Source organism: Benincasa hispida, chromosome 11, assembly GCF_027475165.1.
Source record: "Benincasa hispida cultivar pf3 chromosome 11, pf3_genome.v1.1, whole genome shotgun sequence".
Classification (NCBI taxonomy): Eukaryota; Viridiplantae; Streptophyta; class Magnoliopsida; order Cucurbitales; family Cucurbitaceae; genus Benincasa; species Benincasa hispida.
The window spans coordinates 2,816,917-2,828,464 of NC_143488.1; the positions used below are offsets into that span (position 1 = coordinate 2,816,917).

The following is an 11,548-nucleotide window of genomic DNA, read 5'->3' on the forward strand; positions in this document are numbered from 1 at the left end:
CATACGAATGTGTTAGTAACCATGAAATTTGTGGTTCAAATCCCCATTCCCCAATTATAAGAAAATGAGGCGTTAATAATCTATTAGACATAAAATTAAAAGCGATTTATTAAATACTATTTAAGGTTTACCCTCTTTTTAAATCAAGGAAGTTAAAGAAATTATTTTTAGATCATATTATTTGAATCTTGAGAAATACTTTTAAAATTCTTACTTTATTTGAAACGAGAAAGATTTAAAATGTATGTATTTAAAATATTGTGTTACAAAATAAAAGAAAGTTTAAGAAATTTACTAGTATAGGCTTATAGTTGAGATTTGTAAATTGAGAATTAGAATACGAGAATACTGAGACCTGATTTGGTAATATTTTATTTTTTGTTTTTGATTTTGAAAATTAAGCCTATAAATACTACTTTCACCTCCAAATTTATTCTTTTATTATCTATTTAACTAAAAAAAATAGCTTTCAAAAAGTTGTTTTTGTTTTGGAATTTGACTAAGAATTCAATGGACCTTTAATATTAATATTGTTGTTTTCAAAACTTATTAGAGAAATATTGTTGTTTTGGGAGTTCGAGGTTAGAGGTCGAACGTTGAGAACTCGACTAGTGTGGAGGTTGAACGTTGAGAACTCGACGAACAAAGAAAAACTTGGAAACAATATGTGTACTCGAGTTGTTTCTAACAACCTATGCATTTTTTATCATTTCGAATTAGACGGAGGCTTGTGGGATTGACGTGAGGGGGGGGGGGATGGCTATATTTCTGGGAGCAAACTCCAGGCGAATATGAAGCACATGGATACAAGTTATGCCTTGGAATTCTAAATTAGCTTTGTCTACGATGTTGAAAGTTACACACATGTCGAAACTTCAAAGCAATTAAGGAGATAAATGGGCTGAAGTAGATTAAGGAGATAGCGAGATTCAAAGCGAGATAGTAGGAGAGAACGAGATGTTGAACAGGATTTTAAGAGAGAGCGAGATTTTAGGAGAAGGTGAGATTCAAAGCGAGAATGTTGGAGAGAGCGAGATTTAGTTTATATTGACTAATCTGACTTGAACTTGGTAAAATGAAATGGTTGAATAATTGAAAAATGAGATTATTCAGAAATACACATTGACTGCTAAGATTACACATCGAGTTTCTAGTAGTAGATCCATTATCAAAAAAGTATTTGTGATTGTTCTAGAATAAATGAAAGCTAGTAATCATTAATGGAAAAATAACAACAATAACAGAGAGAGCGAGATCTTAGGAGAGAGCGAGAGTGAGAGAGCAAGATCTTAGGAGAAAGCGAGATCTTAGGAGAGAGCGAGACTAAGAGAGCGAGATCTTAGGAGAGAGTGAGAGTCTTCACTTTATTTGAACTTTCCATATAAATATATATAAAAAAAGAGAAAAAATAGCTAATAATTATACCATGATTGAATAATCATTAGACTATAATTGAATATATTAGATAATCATACTATAATTGAATAACCATTAGACTATAATTGAATATATTAGATAATCATACTATAATTGAATAATCATTAGACAATAAATTGAATATATTAGATTATTATACTATAATTGAATAATCATTAGACAACAAATTGAATATATTAGATTATTATACTGTAATTAAATAATCATTAGACAACAAATTGAATATATTAGATTATTATACTATAATTGAAAAATCATTAGACAATAAATTAAATAAATTAAATATATTAGATTATTATACTATAAATTGAATATATTAGATTATTATAATGTAAAACTTTATTGATTACAATAAAAAAATTGAATATACAATAAAATGAATATATAATAAAAAAAATTATTTATTATTCAATCCCTAACTATCTGGAGCCCGTCTTAGTAACGAAGGACACTTCATTCGATTATGTCCTAACTGGTTACAAAATCCACATTGTTGTCGAGTGGCTGGTTCTGTCCAATCCATCTTATTGTGATAACGTGAACTTTTCGGTCTACCAGGTCTTCTCAACAATGATGGATCAAAATATAAGACGGGCATATTAAGGTGCGTGATCCAGTAATCTTCATGCAATATAGGTTGAAATTGAGGAGAGTAACATTCAGCATACGTTGACAATTTGTAGTAGTCCTCAATAAAATATTCGTAGTTCATGTTAAAATGTGAGCAAACGACCATAAAATGCGAGCATGAAATGCCGAATGTTTGCCACTTGTTACATGAACAGTATCGCTCGGTATGGTGGCTTGTTCGAGATCACTAAGTATGAAACATCTGAGAGAAATTGTAACATACGAAGAGGTGTGTTTAATTTCAGATCGACATGCTATATAATTGCAGCAGTGAACAACCCAACAAATGGTTGGACGGGACCGAAATGTCACCATCGTTTCTGCTTACGACATATTGTCAGCAACTTCAATAAAAAGTATAAATTTAATTAATTGAAAAATTATGTTTATCGTGCCGGATGACAGTTTCAAATTCAAAAGTTCAACAAAGCAATTGAAGATATCAAAGGAATAAATCGAAGCTGTCTAAGTTTTTTTTGACAACATTAGTTTAGAGCAATGGACTCAAACACATGATGGAGGATTCAAATATGGGTGGATGACGACAAATCTATCAGAGTGCATAAATGAAGTCCTCAAAGGAGCTCGAATGTTGCCTATAAATGCTCTAAAAGAAGAGCAGAAATATGGTATGCATTGGAGTGTCAAGATAAATACACCTGGTAAATATTATTTTATATATATATAATTTATTAATAGTTTATTTCAAACATATTTTATAATACTAGTGGAGTAAAAATCCAGGTACACACGACAAAGTAAATAAATGGGCTGCACGATCTAGTAAACATGAAGTACAATCGAAGGTGTGTTTCATGTGAAGATCGGCCGTCATAGTCTCAATGCCAAAGGAGGAAACGTTCAAATATTGAGGTTAAACAGGTCTGAGCGGTACGTAACAAGTGGCAAGCATTCGACATTCCATGCTCGCATTTTATGGCCGTTTACTCACATTTTAACATGAACTACGAAGATTTTATCGAGGACTACTACAAATTATCAACGTATGCTGAATGTTACTCTCCTCAATTTCAACTTGTATCGCATGAAGATTACTGGATCACACACCCTAATATGGTTGTCTTACATCCTGATCCATCGTTGTTGAGAAGACCTGGTAGACTAAAAAGTTCACGTTATCACAACGAGATGGATGAACTAAGCTTAATGTTTCCGAATTCGACCATCCTAAGAAATGTGGATGAACTAAGCTTAATTTTTTTTAAAAAAAATAAAAATTCAAATGATTACCCAATAGGGTATAAATAAGTAATTTACTTTTAAATCTTATGAACTCCTATGAAATTCAACTATTTTAGTTAATTTTTTTTTACATCACTCATTTTTTCTCATTTGAAATCTATCATAATTTAAAATCTCTCAAAACGAGGTTCCAAACATAGCATTAGCAATTAAAAAAACTCAACTTTGAAAATCTAGGCTCTGTTTAGTAACAATTTAGGTTTTTTTTTAAATTTTTTTTTTGAAAAATTAAGCTTACAAATACCCATTTACTTATAAATTTATTGCTTCATTATTTAATTTCTATCGGTATTTTCAAAATTCAAGCCAAAATTTGAAAAAATAAAAAAAAAAATTTAGTAACATTTTTATTTTTAAAATTTGGCTGAGAATTTAATTTTCATACCCAAGTAAAGATGAAAACCAGGATAAAAAAATTAAAAAAAGTAGGCTAAAATTTCAGAAATTAAAAGTAAAAAAAAACTGAATAATTACTCAAGAGAGCCTCAAGAACTAATTTGTAATTTTACTCTCAAATTAAATTAGGCTGGATATGTTCAGATGCAAAAAAAAAAAAAAAAAAAAAAAAGAAAATCAACTCAGCCCAGCCCAATAGAGGGAAGCCCAAAAACAAAGGGTTGGGCCAATTGAAGATATATTTGATTTTAATAAAATAAAATTCAGAAATGCCACGAAAATAAGGAAGGGGACTGGATGCTTGCCGGATCTCTTTACAGTTTTTCGCCGTCGCCGATTTCCTGATCTGTTACCGCCAAACTCTAAAAACACTAACAAATAGCCCAAAATCTCCCGCCCTTCAACAAAATTTCAAAAATTCTTCACCAATTTCCCAATTCTCATCCTCTTTCTCACCGTTTCCCCCTCCAATTCCCCCAATTTTTCACCTCCTTTCCTCTCCTTTCTTCTTCTCTAACCCTTGCATGGCGGCTCCGTCGCCAACCGTTAGCAACAACAGCTCTGACACTGCCAGCGCCGTCACGGCTAACGCTGCTGTTTCCTCCAACCACTTGGCCAACCGTACAGGAACGCCACCGAAGACTCTTCGCGGCCTTAACAAGCCCAAGTGTAGGGTTTGTGGCAATGTTGCTCGTTCCAGGTTTATTGATCTCTCCTTCTGCTGTTTCCTCTCCTTTTGACTTGAATTTTGTCTCTCATGCGCTTGAAACCCTAGATTTGTTTTGTTTTTGTGGTCTTCTGATTGTTTTCTTCTCTCAATATTTTTATTAGTAGATTGATTTTTCGCCAGTATGTATGAGATTATACTTGGAAAGTTCTCAAAACTAACGTTTACTTATTTTACATTTTTTCATCATTAGATTAGATTATTTGGTCAGCTAATTTTGATATCTGATTTACAAGTCATTGTTTTGAATTTTCAACAATAATTTCCTAAGCTGAAACGTGCGCGGCAGGTGTCCTTATGAATCGTGCAAGAGCTGTTGTGCGAGAAACCAAAATCCATGCTATATTCACGGTAAGAAACTGATCTTCTATTGGCTGCACTGTTAATCTGTTATAGTTATTTATCTCTTGCCATGGCATATAGATTTTCCAACATTTTAACGGATGTTAAATTGTCTATCATGGATTATTTGTGTGTGTGTGTGATGTGTTGAATTTCCATCTCCATCTCCGCCCTTTCTGAATATAGGAATGGGATTGTGTGGGTGGGGTGGGGAAACATCCCTTGTAACCTTGGAACACTCTAGCTTGAGAAGGAAATGGCAATTCTCAGAGTACAAGATGCACTTAGTGTTTCGAAAGGAACTCATATTAGGCGCTGAGGATTGCTATTCTTTGGATTGAAAGAGGCTTATGGGCATATGAGAGTGGTGATTGTTGAGATTTAAGAAAACACGAGATGATATTTTCCTCTCTATGTAATCACTATGGTAAGTAATTTATGGTCTACTTCTTAAAGATTTTTATTTTTCTTTCTATTGGAAACAAATTTCATTGATATATGAAATTTACAAAAAGAAAAAAAGGGGCCGGAGCCCAAGCCACTTCTTAAAGATTTTTATAAATTTTGTATATTTAAATTGAGGCTTATGTCTTACACCACTCCAAGGAAAAAAAAAGCTCGAACATTGCTTTTAGCCCTTTAAAACATCCGCATTTGACAATTGAATTTCTAGAGGGGTTTAGAGTCCTTGGGAAGACATTTGGTTCCTAGATAGGTTCTATTATCTTTCTTTGGCATTGGTGTACAAAGATTTTTGTAATTACTCTTTAGGTCTTATTTTGTTAGATTTGATCCCCTTTTCATTTTAGTTTGGCTTTTTTGCTAACTATTTTTTTGGAATGCTTCTTGTATTATTTTATTTCTTTCTAATTTCGTACAATAAAAATAACAAAATTTCTCCTTGCCTGGAGGAGTACATTGCTTGATATAAAATTGGAATTGGAAAAGTATAATTATAGATCATAACTAGGAAATAAGAATTCGTGATAAATGAAATTGTTATATCTGAATTCGATACATTTACAAATACATTTGCTCTGGTGCCCCTCTGTATCTTCCAGCGATGCCTGAGAAAAAGAAAGATAATCTGTCAAAAGTGCTAAAAATTGAATAAGTATTTTATTTTATTTTTTCCAAGTTCCAAAGTGCAAAAGGTGAATATTCCATCCCCAAAAGAAAAAGTTCTACACATACATATACACACACACACATATATATACCAGAAAGTGACCAAGGCCAGTGTATGTGTGATGTTGCTGCCATTATATATTTTCAAGTTTTTGTACTTCCCACCTTCGGCTGGGCCTTCTTTGTACTTTAATTTCTTAGTGAAAGCTGATTTCACATCCAGAAGCTATCAAGTGCACCTAGGGCTTTTTGTGTTGCTCGTTCTTATAGGCTAAGAGAAGCACATATATTTTAGTTTGGCTAGCGCATTTGTATCCAACACTTGTTGGACACTCGATAATCTGACACTTGTGAACACTTGTCAACTTAATGGATGCGTTAAGCACTAGTTGTGCAAAGTCAATATAGGTCGAACGTTTGATAGACAAGCCTCAAATATTTAACTTCGAATAAATTTTTTAAAGTGAAATACATCAAACTCATTTTTTAAGCATATAAATGCACCACCTTATTGACTTTGAATTTCCTTATTGTATAAAAATGATATATATTTTCAAAAAGGTATGGTTTAATAAATGTGTCATTGTCGTGTCCATGTCCTGGACTATTAAAAAATAATGTGTCATTAGATCTGTGCTTCTTAGCTTATAGGCATTTGTCGTAGTTTTCCTTAGAAACATTTAAAGTAAACTCATGTTATAATCGATTGGGTGGAGAATTTTGGTATCCTTCTCTCTCTCCTTTTATGATCAACAAAACTTTCATTAAGATTAATGAAAAAAAAATACAAATGTATGCTACAAGAAAAAAATTGAGAACTCTACACGGGAAGCAAACTAAAAGAAAGTACAAAAAAGGGCTCTAATGATTATGGGTACTAAACTCCTTAGTCATTGACATCTAAAGGTAGATTAAACTGAATCAAGATTTGCATCTCTTCCAAGGGCTCTGAACCCCTCTAAAAAATCTCCATCCTGCGAATTGAACTTGCAAATTGATTTCTCTATAAGGCCCGCAATCTCTGAGTAACACCTACTTAGAGGTTGCATGTTCGAATCTTTGAGTGAGCTTAATAAGGAAAAGCCTGTGGTATCTCCAAAGTCAGGGTCTTGGGTTGCATATGCACATTATTTTATTTTATTCATTTTAAATTTAAAAATTGACATCTCTATAAAGTGTGCTTCGGTACAGAAACACCCTTACATAAGAGGCACAAGTGAGGCCCTAGAGACAGGAGAAGTCAATCTTTGGGTAAGGTCAATTATACTTAATCTCTTGTGTATTGATTGCCGGCAAAAAAGCTTGGCATTATCTGAAATTCTAACCTTCCAAAGTGAGGATAAATGTAGGGTGGGGGTTGAGAATAACATAGGAGAGAGAAAAAGGAACTATGAGTAATCTATTATGCATATACAAATATCTCGTCTTGGGTAAAGAAAGAAGATATCATGATCATACTTCTGCAAGATCTGTTTTATTCTATAGGTTGCACAACTGTGCCCTTGAATTCTAAGAAGATGTCGATCAACCATGAAAATAAGTAGAAATATTAGATGCTTTGATGTCAAACAGGACCGTCCAATTGAAGTTGTACAAGGTGGATCTGGTAGGAAAATGGAGGACTAAGCCACGAAGGTGAATTAAAACAAAACAAAAGAAAAGGAAAAAAAAAAAGAAAAGAAAAGAAAAAAAAGATTATCAGCATGAGGGAAAACCAGGCAAAGGAGATATTACCACAAAAGCAGGAGTATTCGGTGCACTAGAGTATAAAGCATTTTGGACTGAAGTTCAATTTTTGGCTCTTTCCAGTACTTGGAGACTGAAGAATTAGGATTAATTTCCTTGGTTCTCTAACATTTAATGTTAAGCTTGAGATTCTTACCTTTTCAGAAGATAATCCGAAGATTTCTGTCAAAAGAATGTGGCATAAAAGTTTTTCCATTAGTTTTTCCTATTCAGTAGTGCAATATAATGGTGAGTGGTTTCTGTGACCTGAATGTATTAGTTGATAGTTGATACTCCTAGGAAGTTGGCATTTTGGTGGATTCCCTTATTTTTCTACTAAATTAAAATGATCAAGCACCATTGTAAGTTGAGTCTAGATTTACCAGGACTGGTTCTTAGTTTCATTCGATCTTTTATCTGTTTGAAACATTAATATTTTATTGGAGAAAAAATTGTTTCTGTGGGACACATGCTTGATATTTCTCAGATGCTTGGTAAATTGCCATGGACTTTCCAAACTACAGATTATAAATCAAATATTTAAAATTTAGGTAAAAAGATCAATGTAACCCTAACCTTGGCATTATGTATCAATTTACACCCTAAATAAACTTTCAATTTTATCAATTTTAACCCAGACAAGTGTTTCAATCTTTACCATGTGTTCAATATTCACTAAATTCACCCACTAATTTTAATTTAAAGGAAGTAAAGATCGTACAGATATCACCATGGGTGTAAATCCTTGTGTTTTTATTTTTGATTTCACCCAAAAAGCCTCATACCAATGAAGATATTTGGATGATCGTGTTAGGAAACCACCTAACAAGAAAGCTTCAAGAACACAAAGAACTCAAAGATAGATATATATATTACAATATAAGAGAAGTTACACAATATATCATAACCATTCAAGAGAGCTACATTCTTCCAAATTCCCACAATGGAAATTCCTACCAAAATGATTCACACTTTCTCCCAATCCACTCCTTCTATTTATAACTAAGAATACTAACAAACTCCTTAGCTAATCACTAAAATGCTCTTATGCATAAACATACGAATATTCCTAATATAACTATAACTAGAGGTCGTACAGGTTGCCATCTCTAACAAGTGGTATTAGAGCCATGCCTTTGACTTAATCATGTCGGTAGAATCCTTGGGTGCCAAACAAAGAAGTGGTGAGTCTTGAAAGATATAGTAATGGTGAAGATTTGTGGTTGAGCTCTATAGGATCAACGGTTTGCTCCTTAGAAGGGGAGTTGACCTAAAGAGCTCGATTGGATAGATGATCATCTAATGGGAGGCTTGGTGATCCCTTGTTCGAGGGGATGCTTGTTGGGAATGTAGTAAAGTTCCACATGGGCTAAATAAGATCATGGATATATAAGAAAAAAATCTTACAAATATCACTAAAAGTCGAGAATTGTACAACACTATCTTCCATAATGCACAACATTGACCACTGATAAAATCTCACAAAATTCGCAACTTTCAACATAAATCCAATATGCATGTTGTTTTCCTACGAAGTCTCATAAACTTTTGTGCCTGCTATATGTTTTATGATTCATAAATTGTACATAGGAATATTTTTTGGGCAAAAATTTAAATGAAAATTTATCAAAACCCGGTAAAGTTTGAGGTAAAAATCACACCTGCTTTCGATGTTTTAAGGTACAATTTGATGTCATTGAAATTATATGGTAAAAAATGGATAAATCTTGTCAAGAAAGGGGTAAATATTGATCTTTCCCCTTGAAAATATATCTTGTTAATCAAATATAATCTGGGCATTTAGAATAGGAATATCGGTTTCTGTTCATATTTTCTTGTTGTCCTGTCTGCACGTATGCCCGGTAGCTTGTTCTGAGGTTGGGAAGACCTGTGGATTTGTAGTTTGAAGGCTTGGTATATGATTCCAATATAATTGATATTATGTTGCAGTGTTGAAAGCAAATGCGACTTTTCCAGACAAGACACCTACTTCTAGCTCTCCTCTATTCGACAAGCAATCATCAGATCCATCATCATCTGGGTATGCGAGTTCCAGACACCATTTAATTTTATTTTACGCCTTTATTTATTTTTTCGTCACTACCAAAAGATAATTTTGTTCCCGATATTGGTTTCCATGCACCAATCTTGCTTGTAGCCTGCAGTATTCTCGTTTGACAATTGAACAATAGGCTCTTCAGGATATTATTGGTTTAAGATGATGGAGATTGGAAGATTTTACAACCTTACTTGAATAGGATTTTTTCTATAGGTTATATATTAGTGTCCTTGAGTTCTAAAGATCATGGAGGATTTCCTTCACTCCTTTTTAACGTTTCTGAACTCCTTTAAAGTTTGATAATTTTCTTCCCCTGAAGATGATATCAGATTACTTCTCCGGGATCCCCAACCCCTGCTACAGCAGACTGTTTAACACAACAATGCCTAATTAGGCTATCGTTAGCATAGTCTGGATAGCCATATTTAGGCTTTTCTTCTGGCTCTGCGTGTTGGAGATTTTCATTTTTGTTGGTTTTGTGCTTCAGGACTTTGCATAGAGTAGCTTCACTTCGACAACTCTCTAACAACTTTTCCCAATTCAACAATGTGCAAATCCCTCTCCGTTCACGGAAGCCATTGACCAGAAAGGTGTTCATAATTAGTCAATTTATCTTCTGCTTTGTAGTTATTGAACACAAGTACATTGCCTTATTCTAATTTGAGAAGGATTTTAGGATGCCGCTGCTATTAATGAATGGAGATTTTCCAAGTTAAGGGAATTTCGGGAGAGAAATATTGAAGCAGAAAATGAAGCTTTTGATCGATACATGCAGAATGTTAATCTATTGGAGGAAGTCTTTTCCATGAGATCTATGATTGATGGGTCTCTTAAGGATGGACCCTCTATAAACTCTACTACAGAAGCCAACCCTGAGGAAATGATACCCGGATTGAAGTTAAAGTTAGGATCAAATCCAGTTACATCAGACATCTCTAGAAAGAGGATACAGGAAATTGTTGAAGATAGACTAAGGAAATTTAAAAAAGTCGAGGCAACTGATAACATCGATGAGGTCACTGACCATGCCGAAGCTGATGAGACTGCTGACCAGACGAATCTTAATGATGGATTCAAAACGGTAAAAGGTTGGCATGCCAAAAGAGCTCGAGCTTTAGGCGATCTCATTGACAAGCTAAACAAAGCCCGGAATGAGGAGGACTTAAAATCTTGCTTGGCAATGAAACATCAGCTTTTTAACCCACACAAAACAACATCCAGTCAAACAGAATCTGAAGAGACTGACATATCCAAGGAGCAAGTTATAAAGAAAGATTTAGACTCAAGGAAAGAATTGGGTTATTCATTGCCAAAGTTGATCAATAAAACTAATATTGATCAAGAAACTCTCAACCAAATTGATGCTCACTTTTCTTCTCTCAAGCAGATAGGCACTCTATGATGTGATGCAGATTTTGTCCTCTTTTTTTTTTTTTTTACCCCTCTATTGACTTTAGGTTAAAATCTCCAAACATGATGCTGTTATGTCCTTGTGTAATTTATTCTCTCAACAGCCATTAATGTTTATATGGCAACAGCATTAAATGTGCATTGTCTCCACAAATTCCACATCTCATTTATCTGATCTTTCTTATTTGTGATGAAATGATGAGTTGGATCATGAACCTTGATTGGCCATTTGGGGTGTTATTTTTCTAGCAGGAAGTGTGAGATTGAGAGTTTTCAAAGAAAGATCTGCTAGATGTTTGTGAAAAAGATATTGAAAAGGAAAAGTTTGTAACATGGGCTATTTTTGGGCCAGAAGATTGGAACAAATGGGCCTAAAATAGTTTATAGTGGGTTAATCATTGATCTTTCTTTTCAAAAGCTATAATTGCAGG

The 11,548-nt window shown here is 33.7% G+C and overlaps 1 protein-coding gene across 1 annotated transcript; it reads left to right on the plus strand.

Moving 5' to 3' along the window:
- Positions 1-3,970: 3,970 nt before the first annotated feature.
- LOC120092108 (electron carrier/iron ion-binding protein) lies at positions 3,971-11,313 on the plus strand. The gene is made up of 5 exons (XM_039050316.2): positions 3,971-4,426; positions 4,743-4,804; positions 9,599-9,689; positions 10,195-10,297; positions 10,384-11,313. The coding sequence occupies exons 1-5, from the start codon at positions 4,251-4,253 to the stop codon at positions 11,107-11,109; spliced, it is 1,158 nt and encodes a 385-aa protein (XP_038906244.1). The 5' UTR covers positions 3,971-4,250; the 3' UTR covers positions 11,110-11,313.
- Positions 11,314-11,548: the final 235 nt, after the last annotated feature.